Raw genomic sequence first — 26,021 nt, forward strand, 5'->3', positions numbered from 1 at the left:
TTCATGATAATAATAGCACCTTTAATTACAAATGTAAAGTACAAATTACTAAATGGCAATCTCCAACAGTACATATGTTTATGGGGAAACTTGAATTGTATGTCTCTTAGCAACCACTGACTATTTTTCTGATTTGCACAGGGGTTGAAAACAATCTTGAAATATACTGCTTACCTCTGGCCACAGTAATCCACCCAATGAAATAATTCAAGGTTTGGCAATTCATTTGTGCCAAAGGAAGGGGCAGGAGGATCATAAAGAAACCATTTCCCGGGCAGGGGATTTAGCTCAGCGGCATCGCACCTTCTTTGCAAGTGCAAGGTCGATCCCCAGTACAAAAAAAAAAAAATCATTTCCCCAGCCCTCCTAACATAGATGAAAATGATCTTTATTGAGAATACACAAAATTGTTCTATAAGCTTAGGCAAATCTGAAACTCACAGCTACAGAAGGCAGTTTACCAAGATACCAAGTCTAAAGTCAACATTACCATAAACACAAATGCACTATGCATTGAACTATCTTTAACAAATGTCTGACAGCTTTCTTGTATAAAGATTTGAGTACATGAAAAATGCTAAAGGCTATGTAAATCCAGATTTAATAAAAATCACAGTGAAAATCAAGTATGCTAGTCATACTATTCTTCAATAAAAACCAACAAAGCCCTTCAAATAAGCATATCCAAAACTCTTGAATTAAAAAACAACAAAAGAGGCTGTTTTGTCTGGCCCTACACAGTCTAGACTTAGCATCTCTTGAAAATCTGAAGGTCCAGCAATGCAGGACACCAGCTTGAAACTGAACTGAGCAGGCTTTAGATATTATTGATTTGGCTTATAATGTGACGATTGATTAAAACTATGAGTCACTCCAAGGCCTGAGTGTGAATTGCTAATTGACCTATGCCAACAGTCACAATTGAGGTCTCAGTGATCGATGAGGTTGTGATGTTTCTACAGCAAGAAAACACTGCAGGTGAGGAATTATGACTCTGTGCAACCATTCTCTAAGATCAAACATTAGCTAAGATACTGCAGGTGGCTCAATAGTAATGACCTGCAAGATAGCACAGGTGCCTTGTTAACTGTGACCTGTTCTTCACAAGTATACATAGTTACTCCCTTTACTCCAAGCCTGGGTCATTTAAGTGCATTAGTTCCACTATTTCTATCTGTCTTCACGTCCCTTCCTATGCTGTATAGTGATAAATACTGACTAATCCAGAGCCCATTGTCTTAGCCATGACAAAGCTAAGATCAGGTGATCTTTAGCCAAGAGAGAGCTAAAGATCGATTCCCAGCCCCCAGAAGTAATAAACTCTTTCATTCATTATTCTCTATTCGTTGTTCTTTATGTGTTATTCTTTCATTTCCAGATGTTCTCTCATCAGGCAACTGGGCATTCTCTGGTGACTGGTCAGGCTACCAACCTGACAAGTGGTCAAGGTATCAACCCAACACAGCAACACTTGTAGGCTCCCTTGCCCAGAGGCCACTGGCTGGTGGGACCAGTCTGCAGGAGGGCCATACTTGGATCACAACTGGAAGACTTCATTAGGTATTTCCTAAAAATGTGGATGTGCTATCCCTGGCTTTCAGACATAATAAACACTCACTTCCAACACTGATTGGGAGAAACTGATCAGCAGAGTTGAACTGATAAGAACCCAGGCATAGACGATGCCATAGGTAACATCTAAGAGGCCTGACAGCCAGGGAAGAGCCAGGTACGTAGAGTCCAAAGGACACCAGTGATTTTTAAAGTAAGATTCAGAGTTCAAATAATCTGTAACATGTGAGGGAAGATATGATAGACTACCACCATACGACTTTCTAGACTGAAGCTAATAATGAAAATACAGGGCTGGGAATTTATCTCAGTGGTTCCAGCGCCTGCCTCGCAAGCGCAAAGTCCTGAGTTCGATCCCTGGTACCAAAAAAAAGGGAGAATAATGAAAATACAGCTAAAGGTTCTCAAAACAAGAGTTGATACTAATCAAAGTATTAGAGACAGACAGCACAGTTTTTGAACCATCACCCAGGGTGAGAGAAACTGTTTCTTCTAGGGACTTCTGGAATGTTTACTCATTACATCTCTACAACTTTACATTGTAATTACTGCTGTTGTTATTATGGTTATTTTGGATCTACTCTCCAGATGAGAAAAGTGAGGCATGAAGGTGTCACATAACTTGCTTCAAACCAGTCTTTACACTCAATCATCAATCTATACTGCTTCTGAATGTAGATGAAAACTCCAAGTAAAAAGTCTCCAGAGACAACACATCAGCTTCATATTTTAAAAGGACATATCCAGATGCTGACAGGAAGGAAATATAATAAATATTGGGAATAAGAAAATGATGCAGTCCTCCAAAAACAGTCTTAGGAAGGCTACTGCACAAAATCAGCAGAGCTTTATGAAAAATGCAAAGCAATAAAATGAGAATACACTTGTAATCAAAACCTTCTTGTAATTCTTTTATGACATTATACTCATTATCTTTAAATGCAATATATGAGGTGTTAATACATGGTGAATGTCTAAAAATTTTTTTTTAATTACTAAAGACACATTGTCATTAATCCCCCTCAAAACATTCCTCTCACTTTGAACACAATTATCTCATCGCTCTTGCCAGTTGGTGAAGCAGTTCTGGAAGCCCTCTTTCCAGAGTATATTTAATTGGGCTAACATGGCTGCCTCAATGTCCTAAATCCATTCAAAATGTTTACCTTTCATGGCTATTTTGACTTTGGGAAAGAGCTAGAGATCACATGGTACAGATCCAGTAAATAAGGTGGATGCAGACACACAATAATGTTGACAGAAATGGTCATAAATATCTGTTCAATGCAGTGTTATCAAAAAATACCGGTAATGTTTAAACTAAAAAATATATTAAAGACACACTGCCACTAATCTACCTCAAAATATTCTCCAACCCTAGCAACACATTTATCCCATGGTTTTGACAATGTATTTTTAACTTTAACAAGTGGGGGTTTTTTTTGGTACCGGAGATCGAACTTGGGTCCTTGCTGTAACAAGGTTTTTTAAACTCAAATGTTCCCCATATTTTTCTATCACCCTTTTAAAATAGAAACTAAAGATCATCATATATATGATACATGAAGATGTAAGCACACCCTTCCAGGCAATTAAAAGCAGTCTGATATATCTCCTTCCAAATTTGTTAATGCATGTTGCTACAGTTGAAAATGTCACCCAAAGTTCATGTTTCCTCAACTTAACCCTCAAAGAACAGTGCTGGGAGGTGGCCTTTGAGGACCCTCATGAATGGACTATGCCACCACACAAAGGGACCGTGGGAATGGATCCGGACTCTGCCTTTGCACCCTCTGCCACGGGAGGACAGAGCCATACAGCCATCATGGATGCCAACACTTGATCCTGGACTTCCCAGATTCCAAAACTGGTTAAGAAATGAATGTTTGTTCTTTATAAACTACGCAGTCTCAGGCACACTAGGCCCCTACCCCACCACACTTCTGTTTCCAGTCACCCACAGTCAACCATGATCTGAAAAGATTAAATTCCAACAATAAAAACTTCATAAATTTTAAACTGCGTGTCACTGAGAAGCATGAGGAAATCTTCCACTGTCCCCCTTCATCCTGTGCTAGCTGTTCACCATCCTGAGCACAGCATATCTGCACTGTACAGATAACCACCCGCTCATCACTTAGTGGCCATCTAAGTTTTAAGACCAACCGTCACTGTACCACAGGTCTTATATGCAGGCTCAACATCCACTGACAGCGTTAGAGCGTCTTGGAGTACACCTTTCTGGGTAAGGGTTAACTAACGAACTGTCATAGCAACACAACTAGACTACAACAAAAATGCAAACATCCTTCTTCCTTAAAATAACAGGCACAGGCTCAAAAACTACCATGTTCCACAGCATGCATGTTACACTTAGTAGATCATAGAAAGCCCTATCACATTCTTTCTACTAACTAATGAATACTGCACTATACCAGCAATGGCAAACCTTTCAGAGCTTTCAATAACCCAAACAGCCCACTGCAGCACGCATGCCATAGATTCGACACCACTGCACTGTACGAATGTTCACAAGTTTATTCAACCAACTCCTACTGAGGAACAACTTATTAACAATGATGCATTCAATATCTTTGTATGTTCATTGCTATGTACACAGCTGATTCTTTCTTACTGAACTGCTGAGTCAAAACTTGGTAAGAGGGCCTGGGAGTTAGCTCAGTGGCACAGCGCCTGCCTGGCAAGTGCAAGGTCTTGAGTTCAATCCCCGGTACCAACAACAACAGCAAAAAAATACAAAACTTGCTCTTCAGAACAATTATATCAATTTACTTACTGTATATATGTATGTTTATGCCTACGTATTTACTTATTCATTAGTTCATTTTCTTATGGGTTTTATGGCATACTCAGAAGAATGTTCACCCAGGTGATTTTACATTCCAGTCTGCTGTTTCAACACCACAGTCTTAATTAAATACCTTTATAGTATGTTTTACTGTAATTTTTTTGGAGTGCTAAGGATCAAAGAATTTTATTATTTGATAGGTAAAGTACTCTATCATTAGTCATTTTTCTCAAAAATTTGCTTCATGAACTGAAATTTCAAATAAAAAGCTACTAAAATTTTAATCAGAACTACACTAAATACATCAATTAACTTGGAGATTATATGGATATCTTCTTGATAGCAAGTTTTCCCATATAGGAACATGTTACATTTCTGCCCTTACTTGAGTCTGCTTTGCAAGATTTTATTGTAAGTTTCATATCATTTTTAAGTTTTATTTCAAGGCTAAGGATGTAGCTCAGTGGTAGAGCAATGCTTAGCATGCACAATGCCTTGGTTTCAGTCTTCACCAACACTCAAAAAAATGTTTCAAAAGACGAAGATTTTAAAATTAATACTGCAATCAAGAAAAAGATCCTACCAGTGTGGACAGATAGTAATATAAGGAGGATGTGTAAAGAGAAATTCATATTTAATGAGCAACTACTATGCCACTCACATGACAAAAGCAGACATTTTAAACAAATCATTTCGTCTCCCAACAAGTCTCCTTGTGACTTAGAATAGACATGTCTCATATCATTTTATTAAAGAAGACACCAAATCTCAGAGTAATGAACAATCAATCATGTGCCTAAGACTTTCACTGTGCTTAAGAATGAAGGCAGGGATGCTTTATTTGTACCCATACTCTCAAGTGAACTAAAAAGACTTAACAGTTGTCACCTTGGGGGCGCTCCCATATTATTTAAGAGTCTCTCATCCCATCACCCTCGAGTCCTGAATGGAGACACTCAGGCTTAGGATTCCAGTACATGTGCAGCTTGCGGCTGCACTGCAAGTAGACAGAAGGGTGAAGGTTTGAATGCGGTTTCTTCCATTTCCATAGCTCCACCTTCAGCTCCTAAGATGTACTCACAGTAAACAGGGACTCAGGATTCAAACCCAGAGCTCTCTAACTTTCCAGCATCTAATAGCAAAGTAGCTCAATTCTTATTTTAGTTTTAAATTCATTGACACAGAAGGATGAGAGGTAGGAAACAAATGTAAAGAATGCATCTAGTTACTATAGAAAATAAATTTAAATTTCATAAGTAGAATAAATTATGTCTCACTCTATAAAGAAGTTGTGAGGTGAAAACACCAAAACTCTTTTCTGTGATCATTAAGAATCTATAAGAAATAAGAAGTTTGCCCAAAGGAAAGGAACAAGTTAAATCTCCTCCTGATTTAAAAAGTATGAGGGCTTCTATGTCACAAGAGAACTAGGCTTGGGTGTAAAATATACTAGGATCAGGTGACACCATGGGAGCCCAAGCATAGAGAAGCAAGCGGAGAAAAGGTGGCAGTGTGAACAAGACCTGCACAGTGTGCAGAAGTGGGAAGGAGATGCCAGCTCAGGGACAGGAGAGGCTTGCAGGGGGGGACAGGATGGGGTAATGGGGTAAAACAGCAGCACTAACTCCTCAGGCTGCAAGGCCCACCCATTCCCAAAAGGACCCAAGCCAGGACCAAGCCACCGAGGCAAGCAGCTTGGAAGTCAGGGGGAATGGAGGCCTTACTCCTGGAAGGCGCGGGGACCCCACAGAACTGCCAACAGACTAAAGAGTAGAGAAAGGGAAGCAGGGGGAGGTAAAGGTTGGAAAAATGAAGAAGGGAACGAAAACATAAACTATATAAATGAACTTTACTGTTCATACTTTATTACCTTTGTTTGGCAAAACTTTAGGACCGATGAATAATCCTGTGTAGTTTATAGCACTTAGGGCAAGATCAAACACAGCAGCCACCGGAAGTTCACTAATGTATCACATGGCAGATGATGGAATTCCTTTTTATAATAAAATCACAGTTCCTAGATGTGGGGAACGCTGTAAACATGAAGTCCTGACTTTTACCACACCTTCTTACCAAGTTTCTATGCTCTCCTTACAAACAAACCTAAGAACTTCGGGAAGAACAATAACCTATCAGAGTAAATTTCTAATTGGCTCAAAGACAAAATTCAAAGACCATTGATTAATGAATCTTTTTTAAAGTAAAGAATTTCTAAATCCAAGGCCCAGGCCTCTGGCTAGTTTTAACAGATGTAATCAGTGGCTTGAATAAGGCCAATAATAGAAGCAGATTACAGATGTCATTAACATGCAACACACAGTGAATAAGGTAGAAGAGAGAAAAAAGGATGTCAAATCCTACATAAAGATTTTTTGTTAAAGTAGCATAACAAAATAAAAACAAGGGAAAACATGGCTTTAGGTCAATTAGAAGTCAGTTCAGACCACAGCTTAACATGAATTGGCAAGGTCACGCAACAGCAAGAAATGCTGAGACCCTCCCTGTAAGAAATCCAGAGTCCCAGCGACGAGCAGGAAGCCTAACCAAGCTGTACTGGCCTGACCAGGCTCTGGGCACTGTTCAGACGTCCATGTCACACTTGACGACAGACACCCCAGAGATATGGAAGGCTTCAAACTGACAAATGAAACCGGGTGGGTGGAATGGAGAACATGGTCTCAGGCAGAAACAGCACTGGCAGTGCTGGCCCGAGTGAAGCCTCCTGCACTAAGGTGGAGCTAGGATCACCAGTGCAGGCCTGAGTCCTCGAGGAGGAGAGCACAGCGGACAATGGGCCTGTGGCTGGTGGAATGGGGTATGCAGGTGCTCTCCAGCACCACCACTCCCATGCAGGCAAGGCTCAGAGCGCCCTTCTGGCGGTACTTCCTTGGATTGAACACTATCACAAGGCGATGTTTCAAATGTCAAAACAGTCCAAGAGTCAGCTGTGGCTCATCCACCTATCCCAAATCCCAAAATTTATTAATTTAATTAAGGAAAGGAATGAGGCCGTCAGGGTTATCAGCTTTTGTTCTGGTAAAGAAAGGAGATCAACCTTCTGCCAATGTAATTTGTTTTTTTTGGTACTGGGAATCAAACTCGGGTCCTTGTGCTTGCAAGGCAGGCGGCGGAACCACTGAGCTAAATCCCCAGCAGTGTAATGTTTTTAATGAGAAGTTCTGCTTATTGGTTCATAAGGAGATGAGATACGGAGTTTGCCCTATGAGGCACCCTGTAAATCACTCAGAAAGGAGCTTCAATAGTCTATACACTAATGTGGCACGTGTCCATTTTTAGGGATGAAGATCAACAATATGAGCAAGGAGGTACAATTCAGTGACGCAAAAATTCCCCAAGTACAGAATCATGAAAAAAGGAGGGTGTCATCCATGGTTATAAAATGAGAAGTCAGGAAATATATGTTCCTGGAGATGTTCCAAATGGATAGGTTAGCGTTAATCCCCTCAGGAACATTTTAAACTATTCAACTGAGTAATTTCGTGGTACTCTTACTTCATTCATTTATTAAAGGTTATTTTTGCTCAGTAATCTGAGCTTCTCTGCCCAGTTTTAAGAGATCCAATGTTCTTTAAGAATTTTTAATGCAAACCTAAGTTTCAAAGCTATATAAATATTCACACAAACCAGGGTTATATAAATGAAATTCCTTTATAATTAACTTTAAGAAAGAAAACTTCAGGGATTTAGGCATTAGCATTCTTGGCTGTTTCAAATGTAATTAATTTCTATCAGAAATAAGTTAAAGAGGTTCCTATTACATTTAAGGGGCAATAACAAAAGCTAACTCGGACGGGGAATTTAGCTCAGTGGTTTCGCCATCTGCTGCGCAAGCTCAAGGATCCGAGTTCGATCCCCGGTACCAACAACAACAACAAAAAGCTAACTTGTGTATGTAGTTGTTTACAAGGTGAGACAACTGTCATTTTGAGAGCTTTTTTATACAAACACCCAAGAGACTATGAGACAAAGTGTCAACTCTGTAACAAAGAAAAACATTCATAAGAATTGTCTTACCTGCAATACAAATTTCTGATCTATGTACTTTTTGGCAATGCTGGGTTGGAATTCTTGGCTTTCCAAAAATCGTATGAAAAATTCATATACAAGCTGCAACAAACAGATTATAGTTAATTTCAAATTATAATTCACTAAGAATAACACTAAAAAACATAAAGTTTATTACACTAAAACTGATAGGACTTAGGAAACTAAGTATTAATATCAATCAATGAGCCATACTAGTTTTTTTTATTGCTATTTTATTTACAGTTGATTTATTGTTGCTATTTTATTTACAGTTGCTATTGTTTTCTACTGTCAAAAACAAAAACTAGGTGGGGCTGGGGATTTAGCTCAGTGGTTCTGCCACCTGCCTCGCAAGCGCAAGGTCCTGAGTTCCATCTCCAATACCAAATAAGTAAATAAAATAAAAATTAAGAAACATGGCCAAACAAAGCAAAAAAAAAAATCCCTCATAATCTCACCATTTAGAAACAACTACTGTTAATATTTTAATATAGACTTCCTTCTACAATATACCAATGTACTATAAATGTATCTTTATATAATTTGCCAAACTAACTTTGCCATTTAAACAATATACTGAACAATTTAAATCAACAATATTAAGTCATCATTCTTAGTAGCTATAAGAAGCTTGTAAGTATACAAAATTTATAATGAATATTTCCATTATTTATAATTAATTTAGCCACTCTCCTATATGCACAGACATTTAACTGTTTTCTCAATTATTTCTCTATGAAATCATGCTACATTGTGCATCATAAGACATCCAACGATGTGCACTTTTTTAATTGTTTCATTGGTAATTATTTTTAAATGTGGAATTGCTAGATCAAGACACCCAAACATTCAGGATTTCTGGTACTCATTGCCAAACTTCTTTTCAAAAAGTTTATGATAATTTACACATCCCCAAGAAAAACATGTTGGTATAATACAATATCCTCATCTGCAAAGAGTCAACTTCAAATGACTATTCTGATAAACAGTGGGGGATTATTCTTTCTCTCTGCATAATAAATCTGTGTTAAAAGTTACTTAGGTCCCGGTATACTCTACAACAGTATTAAAACTGGTATTCTTAAAAGACAGTGGGCTGGAAGACAAGCTCTATCTCTTGCTGCATACTCTAACATATTAATTTCTTTGAAATGCTATTTCAATTTTTTAATAGGGATAATTCCTAAATTAAATATGGTACTGCATATGACACCTTTTACACAGTGACTACTATGTAGTACACATAATAACTGTCATATTGTCTAAAACAGCATTTGCAAAGCTCTCATTCATGCTTAAAAATTAACAGGGACCCCCCCCGCAAAGGTTTAACTTACATGATAGATATATATATATATATATATATATAGTCTATACATTACATATATAATTGTACCACATATAACAAAACTGAGAAATTTAAAGATATGTATGGCAGTGGTACAGTATTTCATTTTAAATGTATTACACGTTAATATAAGTGGCCCATTTTTGTAAATATAACTTGCAAAAAAAGTTATTGATAAGAAAAGCATTGTTTTCTTTTTTAGTAAATCTCTTTAATGTCTGGTTTAATACAAGGCAGATTCTCATCTGCTTCTGTACTCAATCTGCTGTGATACATTGTTTTGGTTGAAGTATCTAAAGAAAATCAAGGCTCTATAGATCTAGTAGTTGGGCAAAAAAAAGGAAAGTGTTTTTTTATTGATCTTGTCACATAATTGGGGGTACTCTTTTGATTCTACACTAAAATTCAACACATTGTCATTTTCTTGAAGATTAGCTGCGATACAGAAGCTGAAAGAGTACCAATGAATTCTTCACACTTCTTTACACTAAATCCAATTGTCTGCCTTGCATTCTTTTTTTTGGTACCAGGGGTCGAACTCGGGACCTTGCGCTTGCGAAGCAGGCAGTGGAACCCCTGAGCTAAATCCCCAGCCCCTGCCTTGCATTCTTAATGGATCATTATCCACGAGGGATTCCTAATATCACTGAATAGCCAACTGGAAAATACTGGTTCAATGAATTAAACAGATCTTTCCAATGTTGACACATTTCATCACGCAGTATCTTTTAAAGAAAAAAAGATTACATTCTTTACCCAGAAATAAGGCTTTAAATTTTAGGAAGCTGTAACACTCAAGGAAACAGATGCAAAACAGATTCAGGCTTTCTAAAATTCTAATTCTACATTTTGATTTGAAGGCCCTAATACTACCAGTGATAATAAATACTATCAACTGGTTTCCTTGTTGTTTGAGAGAAAATATCAGCCAAATAACGAAGTCTTAGTAACCATGGTTGGTGGGTTAGTTCTGTTAAGTAAAAAAGATGTTTCCATTAAAAGAAAATAAAGAAAATCTAGCACAGCACAAGTGTCTTTCCACACAGTGACTACTGTACCTCAGCGTGTGCTCCATGGGAATTGTGCAAACTACCCTTTCATTATGCAGAATATTTTTTAAGATGTGTGCTCCAGGGTCAAATTTTAATGAAATGAATGATTTTTACTGTCTTTTCAGGACCCTCCCAAGGAAAGAGGCTTTAGAAATCACAGGTGCATAGTAGTGAGGAAATACAATGACTACCTGACCTGCTGAACAGTGTACCTTGATTCCCTCCAAGGCGGCAGCATCTGTTTTGAGTTTATATTTGCATTACACAATTACATTCATCTTGGGGAACTGGTACATGTCCATATCCCATGAGCAATTTTAACTTTAACCACCACTGCTTTTACAATCAATACGGTGAATGGTAAAACATCAATCAATACAGTGAAAAGGACAAATAAAACAATACTATACTATTGTAAAAGTAGTTTTGATCCGAGAGCCCCTGGAAATTAAGACTCAGGGCCCCCAAGGGTCTGAAAATAACAGTAACTTACTGCTACCTTATGACTTCAGATTTTAACAATTAAATCAGGTTTCTCAAACCATGTTTTCACTTTAAAATTCCCTAAATACTGGAAAACTTCTTTCTTACTAGACTGGACAATCCCAATTTCACGTGTTGTTTTTCTGGCCACAACGCCTTAGTCTTAACAGCTCATGGCATTGTTCTTCTCTCCCTGCACAATTATTTCAACACTTCATTTTATAAACAGAATATCAGCCCTAAGCAAATGGCCTCTTCAAAGTGGGTTCCATCTTGCTTGGATTCCCACAGAGCGGGCTTGCTGGCTTCCAGGGTGACCTGGCCAGCAGGACTTCCCACAGGAACTGGCAAGGTGCTCTGGCCTCCAAGGTCCCTTCAAGGCAGTTGTAGTTTAAAATGGTTTGGTGGAAATACTTGAGACACCTTACTAATGAGGACAAATGTGCTCTGCATTGAAGAGACAGGTTATACCTCAGAATCAAACATCTCCCTTGAGTGGCAGGGGCACTGGGAGCCAGGGAGGATACATTATTTTGCAAGATCACATAAATGAATTCTGTAAGGAACATGAGCAAAAAAGATTTTACATTCCTGGGTTTTTTCTTTTTCTTTTTATTTTTTTTTTTGGTCTAAAGTGTAAAGCATTAAAAACAATTCCTTAATTACAAATGAAAGTCCTTCAAAATTGTGTTCTACTGGAAAGATCTAATCTCAGAAAATACATAAACAATAACCATGGCAACTCTGTAACCACAGTAAAAGATACTATAATAGTAGAGATAATAGAAAAGATCAAGTTACACCCATATAGTAGACCTCTTTGACACACTGAAACTAAAAATTTGAGGACTTAATATTATTTTGTCTATTTTAAAAATAGGTCTCCTTCACTTGATCCACCCTTAGTCAGTTGTATTTCCCCGAGCTAAAGAAGGGACTGGAAGAATTACAGGTTTGAACAGGACGTGAACACAGATGAAACCAGCCCATTCTATAACAGCTTGCGATGCTATATCCAAGGAGGCCTGAGTCTCCTCACCACTCCTAACTGCTGCTTTGGCTTCTGGGCTTCAGAGTAACTAACAGTTAATATTCCTGCAGTAATGACAGTGTAGGCTAGTTTTCTGATGGCGAAATTCATTTTAATAGCTTCAGAAATTAATCTAGTCCTATATTTTATGGTGATAAGTCCAGAAGAATTAACTGAAATACTGAGTCAAACTTTATTGTACTTAAGGGGGAATTTATATCAATAAGGAGCACGATTGAGAGTATTCAAAATTCTCTAAAATCCTCTTACAAATGGAAAAGTTGGCCTGATCTTCTCTGGGACACAGAGAAGACAACCAACAAGTTGATGCTCTGAAGATATCTCTCTCCTTGTTTGTTCCCCCATAAAATGTGAGGCTTTCCTGAAGAGATTATCTATTTTAAATTTTTTTTCTTCCAAACTAAACTGTAATTTAATGAACTAGTGCCAAGGATTAAACATAAGACATGCCAAGAAATCCACCCACTCAAAAGAGTATGTTTGGGACTTTTGTACACCTATGAAAAGCACAATTTTACAAATTTCCTAGACTGCAGATAGAATGTCTGGCACTTAAAAAAAAATCTACAGTCTAAGATAGTAAATCAACTACAGTGTTTCAGCTAATTTAAGTTACCCAATCTTGGCATTAGCAGGTACACGTATGTGAGTAAGAACTGAGAAACAGCCCTAAAACACGCTCGTATAACTAAAGGAAACAGCATACATGCATGTTTGTAGCAAACTAGAACTGCCAAAGTAGGACAGGCAAAGTTGCAAATTTGTGTCAAAAACTCTGAAGCAGGGGAAAACAAACTTTCAAAATATCTCCAGGCCTTAGCTCCCCACTGCACGGCTCCCTGCTCCTCAAAATGTCAACCAGTGACCCTAAGCACACTCCTGCAAAGCAGCAGAGGCTTCTGCCTCAGGGTGGAGATGTACAAGGTTGTCTTTCTGTTCTTCCATCCCTACCCTCCTTGCTCCTTGTCCGCCAGTCTCTAAGGACAGACATTCTGACGCAATGCAAATACGGCTTTCAGGTTTAGATTTCTACGGTCTATTCTTTTGAGAAATGTTGGCCTTGAGAGCAAGCAGCAGAGGAAGGAGGAGCTGGAAAACAGGCATGGCCATATAAGGAATCAACACAGATGGCCTGGTGATGGGAAGGGGTGCTGGGTGCTGGATCCATCCAGCACCCCACTATGACTGGACAACACGGTCTTCTCTTCAGGGATTCACCCAGGCTTTTTCTCAGCTGTTTCTTTCTTATGATCCTGGAAAAGAACAAGCTACTGGTTTTGGCCTCCCAAACTAATCACATCCAACTAACATTAATGAGAAAATGTGACTCTAGTGGGTGAGATCACAAAGAAGACTACTAGCTGAAGCTGTAATAGAAGTACATGGAGAACTCAGGAAAGCACTGCACTGAACCTTACTATTTTACCATTTGGGGATTCTAATTACCAAGTGCAGAAAGCATTCTTCAGCTTCCCATTAATGTGTTCTCTAGGCTCACTGCTTGGGGCTAACCTGAGGAATGAAGGCATGGATCCTGCCTTTGTAAACACCGGGGAGTTCAGAGTACCTGTAGGTGTGGCCACGATGCCTCAAGGGTAGGTTCATCTTCTTCTGGATCAAATTCATTGCTGTCACTGGGAGGGAGAGTTCTGAATATATTGCAGGATACCTAAAAACAAACAAGCAATGGAGTGAGGCAAAGCCTTATTTCTACAAGATCCACAGCACAAGTCAAAGGGAGCCCACTTGGCAGTGCCCAGGAGCACCACCAACTGGAATCCACCAGGACAGGGGCTGGCAGGGACTATCCTCAGGCAAAACTGGCACAAGCCGACCAACACCTTTTCACCCTCCTGAACAGCACTCCTTGTCACCTGGCCGGCCACCCCAGGGTCCCTGGCAGTCTATGCATCCGATCAAATGCTCTCAGTTACTTACCACTCAAGTTACTTCTTCTAGTTAACCAATTTACATTAAGATATAAACAACTGCCAACAAGTAATACGTACTTTCCCTTTCAAGGTTATTCACAATTTATAAATTTATGGTTGACTTAATGGCAAAATTTCAAGCATTCATAAAAAATGGAATCAGAAAACATATTTCCGGACCTTTATAACATCCTTAAAATCACAACTAATCCATACACAGTTGGTTCACAGACAGTAATGATGCCGAGAGTAAGGGATCTGTGCTCTAAACCACTATAAACTGGTATTTCTTTGCCACAAACAATATGCAGATTAAATGCTGGTTGTTCGAAGAATGGTCCTAAGTTGACAACAACTGACAAAATAGGACAATGAGGTGAGGAGTCATCAGAAAGCAAGCTTATTTTTAAACCACTGCTAACAATACTATTCTCAGGGTTCCTTTTTCATTTCTATGCTGTGTCTTGTCCTATATACTTACTTACCTTCTCCTAGTGACCCAAGGATATCCTCTGATCTGAAAACTAAAATGAGCAAGAGCAGAATATGTGCAGAAAGTGAAAAGGAAAAAGGAAATGCCGTACCAGACGCCTTCATGAGACTTCCTTTGTAATACAGAAAATACTGAGCTATATACGTTGCTTTGAAAGAAAAAAGAAGAAAAACTTTGGGGGCCTCATATAAGCTGAATGTGTTTATCCACCTAATAAGTATTTATTGGGTGCCTATTATCTGCACAAATTGTCTGGTACTGGGGAAACAATAGTGACAAAAGCAGATAAAAATCTATGCCCTCACCAGGCATGGTGACAACCCCGGTACACTGGGAGACTGAGGCAGGAGGATCTCAAGTTTGAGCCCAGCCTGGACAATTCAGCAATTGAGAGAGACCTAGTCTCAGAATTAAAAAAAAAAAAGGACTGGGAATAAATCAATATGAAGACCCTAATGGAAATCAGGTCACAATACTCCCATTTCCTAGCTACAGAAACTGAGCTCAGATGCGTATAATATAGAAAGAAGGCTTGATTTTCTTTTAAGTGCAACAGGAAGCCATTAGCAGATCTCAAAACAGGGAGATGATTGTGGTTTTATAAAAATCATGCCAGTAGCTATACACACAATGGACACAACGAGGACAAGTTGGAAGGCTGCTAGTGTGCCATGGAACGATGTTGGCTGGGACGAGAGTGTGGCAGAAAGACACTGATTCTGGAGGTGGAACTTGCTGCTGACCTAGATGCATGAGGCAAAGGAAAGAATGAAGGATGAGTCAGATGGCTGAGGCCACTTCCCTAAGATGAAAATGACTCTGAAAGGCAACAGGGATCTTTCTTTGCCTGCTGCTCAGTGGAGAGCTCCAGAGGCCCAGTGAGGGATCTGTCAAAGAAGCAGTATCTAGAAAGTACCCGACATGCAAACTTGGACTTCTGGGTGCAAAGGTCGGAAGTGAGGACAGAGGACAAGATCGAATCCCTGGCAACATCTAACACTGTGGGGGCCGAGGGGTCATCCCAGGAAGGTGGAAGCAGAATGAAAAGGGTCTTGAGGCACCTAGCACTTAGAAATAAGGTAGAAGAACAAATGAAAAAAGCAGAGCTTGTGGGCCTTGGAAGCTAAGAGAATCGTAAGAGTGCTTTAGAAGGATGAGGACAACAGAAGCAAATGCTGCATGGGGTGGACTAAGATGGCATAGAGCAGTGTCTCCCGAGATGCAGTCTGGGAAGTGTGTGCCTCCACTGCCCCAGTTCACCGCTGAACAAACAGAAGCAGAGAAGAGTCAAGTTCCAAGATTACAGTCAGAACCAAACAGAGTAACGATAAAACGGAGAGCCAGGGTCTCCACAGTGTTCTAGAAAAGGGAGATCAACTAATTTGCCTTGAGGCTTGAATGACCAGAAAGAAAAAATAAAAATGATCATATTGCAATATTTTTGTTATGGCTAATAAGAACATGCCAGTTCTACTTTATTTTTGGCCCTTCTGATGATGATTAGAAATTATGTTAAAGGGCCGGGGATTTAGCTCAGTGGTGCCGCCGCCTGCCTCACAAGCGCAAGGTCCTGAGTTCAATCCCTGGCACACCAGAAAAAAAAAAGAAAAAAAATTATGTTAAAAACTAGTGACTTTTCAGATAACCACCCACCCATGACTTCTCTTCCACCTGTCACCCATACTGCAACTCACAAGGGCAAAGATCTCTTTACTCAATTTTGAGTCTCTACTAAACTATATGTACGTTTCAAAAACTGAGTTTTTGAACTGGGCATGGTGGTGCACACCTGTAATCCCAGCACTTGGGAGGCTGAGGCAGGAGGATCACCTGGAGTTCAAGGCCAGCATGGGCTACATAGTGAGACCTTGCTCCCCCCCGCAAAAAAAAAACACTAAACCTAAGTTTTTATCCCAACTAAGTCATTTATGTAAGTTTTCTCCTCTCCTAAGACATGAAAGTAAACTATGGAAAGGAAAGAAGAAAGGGATTTTCTAAAGTACACTAAAAACTTCCAGGCAGAGGGATGTTGAAACTTCTGCTTCCCTGTGCCCATGGACACACAGACTCACTCAAGTGCGCACTGCTTGCTCTGGCAACCATGTGTTCACGTATTTGTCTCTTCTACTCATCTAGAACATGCAGCACATTTATTTTTCTAGTATATACTAGGCACTCAAGAAATATTTACAAAATCACAGTCTTGATACATTAATGAAGTTGTGTCTTGTGGTTTGACTTTAACTAAATTTCAATATAAAATTTTCTAGACAATTTAAATAAATCCAGGTTATTTATAAGATGTTTACATCTGTACAGTATTCTAAACCTGGGGTCTTAATTTCTTAGCTATCACAGCAAAAGAAAGCCAAGTGGTACACATAATCCAAAGCAGCAGGTAGTTCTAGAAACACGTGATTTTGCTCCACACTGTAATTTCTTCATAGTCACCTTCCCTGTCATGCTTTCCTAGTTTATTTCTAAATGTTCACCAGTTGAGTAAGTAAAAAGGAAGCACTGTCTGTTGGGCTGGACAATTCCGAGCTCACTCAGCTGGTTGAGCAGCTCTCTGGAACCCTGGAAAAGAAGGCAAAGCACATCAAGGCCATGTAAATGGTCACATGCTTGGCCTGGCCTGGCATACAGCACCCATTTAACAAAACGTCATGAATGAACGAATCATTACTCCCACTCTAGATAATCTACCTAAGAAACTAAGAATGAAAAAGCAACTTAGAGCTGTCATTTGCAACATTCCCCAAAAAGTATAAAATTGGAAATAATCTTTTTGTTCAACATCAGGTATATACATCAACTCAATGGAATATGTGCAGTTTTAAAGATTACAGCTATACAGAAACACAAAGTAAGTTTCTAATAAAAGACAACAGAAAGTTGTATGACTATAAAGAATGTAAATGGATAACTAAAAGGAAATGAAAAGCTGCACTGAAGTGAGAAATATAGATGATAAACTAGGTAGCTGCTGTTCTTCCTCTCGGAGTACATCAAATAGGTGCTAAACCTTTAAAAGGTATGAGTTATACCTTTCATTTGAAGATGAAAATGGGCTCAAATTTGTTATACAAGATTATTGCTGTCAAGCCAGATTTAAAAATCAGAGCCTTTCATAATGCCTTAGAATGTAGGCATTAAGGAGTGAATAAACAGACCAGTTTAACTATACAGTTAAGCTCCAATATCATGAACTTCAAATCAGGTTGTCCATGAATGAGCTTGGAAGGGGGTCCTCCTTCTCTTAATCCTATCATTTTGCAAGATGGGGTGGTATATACCTGTAATCCCAGCACTGTGGGAGGCTGAGGCAGGAGGACTGCAACTTTGAGCCTAGCAATTTAGCAAGACACGTCTCAAACTTTAAATACAAGGGGTGGGAATACAGCTCAGTGTAAAGGCCCCAGGTTCAATCCCCAGTACCAAAATGAATGAATGAATGAATGAATACATATATACATAAATCCCCTGATTTACCTGCAGCAGTTGTTGGTGAATCCAATCTGGAGAAAGGGGCACCTGCACTCATCAGATTTGCAAATGAATTCCAAAATTCAGAAAGGGTTAAAAACCACTGTGCTAAATCAGGACTCACTTTTGATGCCCAGACCAGAGTGGATTATTGAACAGGTAAGGGCAGCTGTGCACTTATGCAAACATAAACATCAGCACCACTCCGAGTCACACAGAGGGTCGGGATGAGTCTGTGTGGCCAGACCAGGATGCGCACAGATACTGCCGAGTTGCAGCCTTCTGTTTTATCCGTTCAAGGGTGGAGTACCAAAATGAACAAAAGGAAGTTTTAAAGTATATCACAGGCTTTCCTTTATTTTATTTTAATCCATACTAGCGTTGTGCAAAAAAAAAACTTTTGAAGAAGTTTAATCCATTTTCATTTTAAGACATAATAAAAACTGAAGCTGGAATCAACTAGAGGCTTGAAAGCACTGGCCTGAACTCCAAACGCAGCCGTAAGATCGGAAAGCAAGGCTGAGAGGAGGAAGAGTTAAAGCCTGGATAAGCCTTCTTCCTGAGTAGAAAACCCAGGCTTGGGGATTCCACTGCAGGAGCTTTCAGAGGTCACATTAAAGACTCTCAACTGGCCGTTCTTCCTTACAATAAAACTGAGTTGCAAAGAGTTGTGACTTCAAGGTGGCTGCGTCTTGGCTGCGTCTCTAACAGACCATCTCTGCGGCTGCTCCTGGAGACCATGGATGGACCTGGCTTTATTTCTCTCCTTCTTCTTGGACTTCCACTGGCTCTTATTCCTATTTATCATTTTTATTAATTGTCTCATTTTGGCATCTCTCTGGTTCCATCAACTCCTCCTTAGGATTTTGGCTTGTCAGCGCCACAAGCACTGTGTCTACCTCACCACCCCACTCAGCATGCATGAGGGCCTTAACAATCTCCATCCTCAGGAGCCAAACATCCGGATTATCTCAGTACCCCTTCTCTGGAGCTGTTCTCTCACGTCCCTTATTTTTATTTTTATCTCTCCAAACTGGATTTTGAGCCCTTCAAGAAACCCTTATATTCATCTCTCAATGCCTGGTACCTGCTACACAAAACTGGAAATAACTAGGGTTGTCAAAGTATAACAGACCAGTTAAATCTGTTTCAGATAATTAACAATTTTTAAGTCTGTAATATCTAGGACAATCTTACACTAGTAAAAGTATTTATTACCCGAAATTCAAATTTAGGTAGTTGACCTGTATTTCGCTAAGTCTGATAACCCTAAAATTTAATAAATATGAATTAAAAACCTCTAGGGAATGGAAGACACTGGTGGAGGAAAGGCCTAGGAACCAGTAATGGCTATTAGATCTGAGGGTCTGGTTCTTGGTTATTTTTTCATACTTTACTCATGGCTACTGTGAACGATGGTACAAAAAATTAATTTCAAAGTCTTGGCCACATGTAAAAGAGGATACTGCAAAGTTCCCAAGTTCATGGCTTGATAACCAAAAGAGAAGTGTTTAAGTATATTTTTATCAGTTTTTGATTAAACAATGTGTTACTTTTGACTTGTAATAGCAAAACACTACTGTTAGTTATGTTTAAACAATTATTCAAACTACTGTAGGAAAAATAACCCACTATCGCCAATCCCTTTATCTTCATAGAAACTACCAATTTTATATCATGATTTTCACTGGCATTATGTTATTATTGCTGTTGTTTATGGAAAATAACCGGCAAAGGACTAGCACATTATAAAAGAACAGTATAGTTGGCACCTCGTACCTTCTCACTAAATATCTGCCAAGACCAACACCAAACAAAGCGGAAAGAACAATATAGTGAGAGTTATTGAAAAAGAATTAAAGAACAGTTTATTAATAGCTAAGGTTCTGCTAAGCCAGGTACATCATGTGATCCAGGACTCCTGGTACGGCAATATAACAAGTCAATGTAAATCACCTTGTTATGCTTTACAGTATTATTTTCTAGGTGACCAGGTTTCATCTTTCTTGGATAAAAAGATATAAACTAGCTGACCTCAAGGACATTTTTTCCCCTCTTATCCATGAAGCTATTAATTTCAAACAATTATGTGACATTCAAGCATAGAACTATAAAAATAAAATTAATGGCATCAGATCTATATAATGAATTTTCTTGAGACTGTATCTAAATAGTACGTTTTCTATAAAAGGAAGTAGTATATGAATGGTGATAGGGAATATTCAAGCAGATTAAAAGGTGCCATTACGTCTCTAGCAATTCTTACATTACCCTGAGATTTTTCATCCAACTTACTCATTTTTTCACTCAATAATTACTGTATATTCAAAAGAAATCAAAATGATTTAATCAAATATTTATAACCAGAAGGGAGACCCAATAAACGTACAATTAAAGCTAAGTCAACACATGTTCTTTTCATTGTATTTGTGTTAACACTAATGATGAACCGAAGCAGATATGATAAAACTAGATCTTGAGAGAAAATAGGCAAATCTCACAGTAGTTCACCAACATTTCTCATGGCTGTCATTTTTAAAAACAATTACATCTGAAACAAAAAATATAACTAGGGCCTAAATCTCTAAATCAGACATTCGAACACATAAGACTATTTACAAACATAATACTAGAATTTCTATGAAAAAATTGAACTCTAAGAATAAGAACTAAAATTCTAACAGAATTTGCTAATATAAAAATAAAAAATATAATGTCAAGATACTTTTGGTAACACCAAATTTAAGACCTGTTAATAGCCCCAATGATTTTTTAGCTCAGTGGTTTCGCCGTCTGCTGCGCAAGTGCAAGGACCCGAGTTCGATCCCCGGTACAAAAAAAAAAAAAAGACAAAACCAAAAAATTTCAAACTTGACCCTCTGTCCCTTTAAATTAATTGTAAGTAATTAGTAAGAAATAAAAATAGGGAGAAAATTCTAAGGCATTTTTGTAAATATGCTCAAGGGACACAGACCTAGAAGCAGTTAACTACCTTTTACACTGATGCTTTGATTAGGAAATACAAGGCACAATTTCTAAGTTTTCAACTGGTAATTTAACTCACTGATAACTTGTTTAATTAATGTATTTTTAAAGCCAAATTGTATCTTAATTATCACGATAAAGTCTACTGTAGTTTCTTCAGATTTAAAAGTGTCTTTTTAAATCCTGTCATCTGTATGAAACAACACAACTATCTAAGAGTTATCTGAACTTGTGAAATCATTAACATCCTTTATTCTAGCATAATGACATGTTCTTAGCATCTGAGAGGAAGAAATTTAATTAGATATGATAATTTCCTAGATTATAGTCAGTCAATTGCAGGTATAACTTTATTCTCAGATTAAATATTGTAACTGTTACTGGTATATACTATAATTACAACTATGGGACAAGAATATCCAGACGTTATTATTCCAAACATGTTCTCTTGAGTTAAACACAAAGCTGTGAGCTGAAACAAATTCCACAATGCCCTGGTCGATCATCAGGGAAGGTCTTTGGCGGCACACAGAGGCTCACCCTAAACAAGGTAGGTTATCAGCACAAAACCACATTTGTGGACAAAGCTTTGTGTCTTTCAGAGAACATCCACCAAACTAAAGACAATGCGTGGTTTACATGTGACTAAGAAATGTGCACCTGTGACACTTGTGGGCTTTATTTCACAACATCAGGAAACATACAAAAGGACTCTTAAATCTCTTTAAATCTTTAAATCTCTTAAAATGAGACTTCCAAAGTGAGTGATCACAACCTTATTGATACACAGACACTGTGAAATTTTAAATCTGGATTAACAGGCATTCTAGAGCACAGCAACTATTTTATTACAACTGATTTCTCAAACGAAGCAGAAGGAAGGAACACCTGATTAAAAAGTAGCTTAACAGGCAAGAGGATAACAAAATAAAAAAGCAACTATTTTATTACAACTGATTGCTCAAACGAAGCCGAAGGAAGGAACACCTGATTAAAAAGTAGCTTAACAGGCAAAAGGATAACAAAATAAAAAAGCTTTTTTTTAATGTCATGGTTTATTCATAATTACACAAAAAAGGCTTTTAAATACTTATTTTGTCCAATTTGTAAATATATAGTCAGTATTCAAAATATTAAGGGAATAGAAATCTTGAGTGGGCACTATTTTATCAACTCACAAAGACACCATCATTTTTACTTGTATTTCCTTTATCAAGTTGTTGGGTTTTTTTGGGGGGTTCCCCTCTATTGTAAAGATTTATACAGACCAAAAAAAAAAAAGATATGTTTTGTTTTCGGTATGAGATTGAAACCAGGACCTTCACATTGAGCTACAACCCCAGCCCTGTTTTATTTTGAGACAAGATCTCGCTAACTTGCTCTGGCTGGGCTCAAACTTGTGGTCCTCCTGCCTCAGCCTCCCAGAGTGCTGGGATTATAGGCCTGGACCACCACGCATTGGTAAAAATCTGTTTTTACTGTTGTTGCTGCTTCTGCTACTGTTAAGAGCAAGCATTCCACAGGCAATTGTGATGAACTGGCACAACTGGCTTGAGCATATACTGATTATTTCTGCAAACAATTTGGCCTCTTTAGACAATGAGTTTCAGGAGGGCACTGCCAACTGTGTGGAAGAAAAGGAATCTGTCCTGAGAAATCAAGAACAGAGAATTAACAGAATTTGTATACAGATCAAATGTAAACACAAGGGAGGACTTGAGGAATATGCCAATATTTCATTTAAAGGCTTTACAAAAGGCAGAAATCGAGTGAAGGAAAAGATGCTTTGTTTTGTCCCACTCTCCTTGACCTGTTGCACATTCATCAGAGGGCAGGAATGCCCCCAAGATACAGTAGGAAAAGAAAAGCGATTCCAGTGGTGACAAGAAACAAAGGTAAAGAAAAAGATTTTGCACTACTCCCACCATGCAGTGATTATTGTCAACAAGCATTAGAAAGCTCACAGATGCAGTATTCATAATAGCCCCAAACTGAAAATAACCTAAATATTCATTAAACTGTGAAAAAGGTAAAATGAGTGAGCTAGAGGTATTCATAAAAGGTTGGCTACATTTCACACACGAGTGTAAAAAGCAGCCCCCATATATATCTATATAGAAGGCTCATCTATCTCCTGACTACAGACTATCTATTACTAGGGGAGCTGACTGAGGAAGACAGTTAAGGATATTCTCAGAGTGGCCCGCTGCTTTCAGAAAGGTACCCATTGTTCTCAGTTGTCCCTAACATCCCCAAGTTTGGCCAGTTTGCCCTCTCCAGAGTAAACCTTCAGTCTTTTGCTGGGGTTTGGGAGGAACAGTCAGTCACCTGACTGCTTGGTTTTGGGACAGGGAAGTGGGCTTAGGAGTTCTAGCACCTACACACAAACTGTGCCAAATCTCCTATTTTCACCCCCATGCATCTTTTCTTTGAGGTGTGCATTTCTGAAGCTCCCTGGAGTTAACGGTGGTATGACCTGGTTATTTACAGGTTTCCCTTGCTGCTGCTTCAGGTTCAGCTTTCTCTGATAAAGCAAGGATGTGACTACAATTCATTTGCTTTCTGGCTTCCAAACTGTTGGCTCTGTGATCTCTCCATTTTGTTTTGGGCTTTATTTCTTTTCAGTAATGTTGGTGAGACTTCAAGGTGTAAAGGAAGTAAACATATGCACATGTTCAATGCATTCTATTCACTCAAAACTTCATAGCTATTTCTTAGTATATTATGTCTTACATTCTCCAGTAACTTCTGCTAACTCAAGTAATTTAATCTTCTTATCCAAATATACCAATTCCTTTTTGGTGGGAAAGAATCCAGTAGAACAAGAAAACCAAATGGTAGCTGCTCTGGTGTTAGCCAAGGCAAAAAATGAAAAGATTCACATCTGTTTCCTTCCTCAGAATCACCATCAGATACATTAGCTGTAGTCTCATATGCAGCAAAATACAGTGGTGCTTCAAATCACAAACTTAAATTCTTTCCATGATTCTGACCACCAACTGAATTGGACAAGAATCACATCAAATTCAATGGTTCACTGTTGACCTTATGGGGAAATATGATTCGGTTCTCACCCAATTCGGACTGTGATAAGGATTATGGAACAAACTAAGTTCATGAGCCGAGGTACCACTTAGAAAGAACAGAATCAGGGGACATTGGAGACAGAAGTCAAGCGAATGCCTCCAAGCCACCATTTCATCCCATGAACAAACACACAAGTGCACCTTTCCCAGTATGGTAGTTTCCAGGCATAAAGATAGCCTTAATTCCTGCATCCCCAGTCACGTTCAGAAACCCCCCGACATCTCACTATCATCTCAAATGTATTCTTATCAAAACCAGTCTCACCTCACTGACCTCCACTTGGCCCTCGAGGAGCATCTTTTCACCTTTCCTAGTTTTTCAATGAGTTTGCTGTTCTCCTAACCCTTTATAGTAGTTTTTAACTCTTCTATACTTACTTTATCCGCTATAAGCAATTTTTCAATGTCATTTTATTACTTCAAAATGTCTCTTTGGTGCTCATGATAGTATTATTTTTAATGGCTGAAATTTAGAAATTCTTAAATATCCTAAATGGGAAAACAATTGAGTAAACAATGGTATCTCCACATACTGGATTATTAGGCAGCAATGAGAATGAGGCTTATAAAAGATATTTAAATATATTACAATATGTTTACTTCATAATGCTACAGTAACAGATCTAAAACTATAAATAAATGTATATTTACTTATAAATATATAGAGATTAGAAAAAATGTTTTAAAACAAAAGGCACAAGGGAGTGTTCCATGAGATGGCCATGTTCCAGATCTCACTACAGGGACAGTTATATGATGCATACAATTATTAAAGTCAATGAATATTCACCACCTAACACATGTTCTTTAGTTTTTATTGCATGGTAAATATATTTAAATATTTGAGGGGAAAAAAATCACTTCAAAATAGACTAGGAAGAAACTGCGCAAAACGTGAACAGCTACTGAATTTAGATTATGGAACTATGGATGACTTTTGTTTTCTTTAACAAGCACACGGAAACAAACACAGGAGAAGGAGACTCCTCTATCCATTCTCCATCTCCTCTTCCTTGCCCCCATCAGACAAGATTAGGACAATAGCGCTGGGCCACCTGGCTGCACAGCCATGCCCTTCACCACAGCCATCCTGGGTGAACTCTACCAGCCTCATCCTCTTTGATATTTTTTTTTTGGTAGGGGCTGGAGAAAGAAAAGAAAAAATATCTACATTTCTCTTCCTGTTCAAAATCCTTCACAACTTCCTGCTCATTACAACTTCCTTTCTGTTCTCAGCTAGCCAAGCCCCCATAATCTAAAACCATCCCTGCCTTTCTCCTTCTTACCCACAAATTCCGATCCTGGCCTCTCTACTCCTGGTAGGTTTCTATTTCAAGATTAAACTTTGCTCAAAGTAAGAGGCATCTTTTACCCGCTCAAGTGGTGACAGTAAAGTAAAAATTAATTATCTCTAGTGTAATCCCTACACACAACCATCACAGGGAAATGGTATTTCACACAAAGACAATTATATTGCCCTTGCTCCAAAATTGGAAATGTAGCAGTGAATCCAAAAGTGAAGACTGTTGATATTAAATCTTAGAATCCAAAATAGAGGTGTAAACACTGCATTAGTCATAGTGCTCACCAGTATAAACGCAGCGCAGGCCCTCGGATCACTGGCGCTCACAGCCAGGCCCAGGGCCCACACGCAGTGAGCTGCACAATGCATCTTATT

At 38.6% G+C, this 26,021-nt stretch overlaps 1 protein-coding gene across 4 annotated transcripts in view; it reads right to left on the bottom strand.

The window, feature by feature from the left end:
* Ppp2r5e (protein phosphatase 2 regulatory subunit B'epsilon) overlaps nucleotides 1–26,021 on the bottom strand; it is a 175,673-nt gene that overhangs the window by 41,264 nt on the left and 108,388 nt on the right. For all 4 annotated transcript variants that reach the window (XM_004837423.3, XM_004837424.4, XM_087195243.1 and 1 more), the window contains 2 exons: nucleotides 13,930–14,031; nucleotides 8,417–8,509 (listed from right to left, as the gene is read on the bottom strand). In XM_004837423.3, coding sequence (XP_004837480.1) covers nucleotides 8,417–8,509; nucleotides 13,930–14,031 — 195 coding nt within the window. The remainder of the gene's footprint in view (nucleotides 1–8,416; nucleotides 8,510–13,929; nucleotides 14,032–26,021) is intronic.

Source organism: Heterocephalus glaber, unplaced genomic scaffold (genome assembly GCF_053883595.1).
Source record: "Heterocephalus glaber isolate CG9 unplaced genomic scaffold, H.glaber_assembly_v1.0 deba00001608, whole genome shotgun sequence".
In the NCBI taxonomy this organism is placed as follows: domain Eukaryota; kingdom Metazoa; phylum Chordata; class Mammalia; order Rodentia; family Bathyergidae; genus Heterocephalus; species Heterocephalus glaber.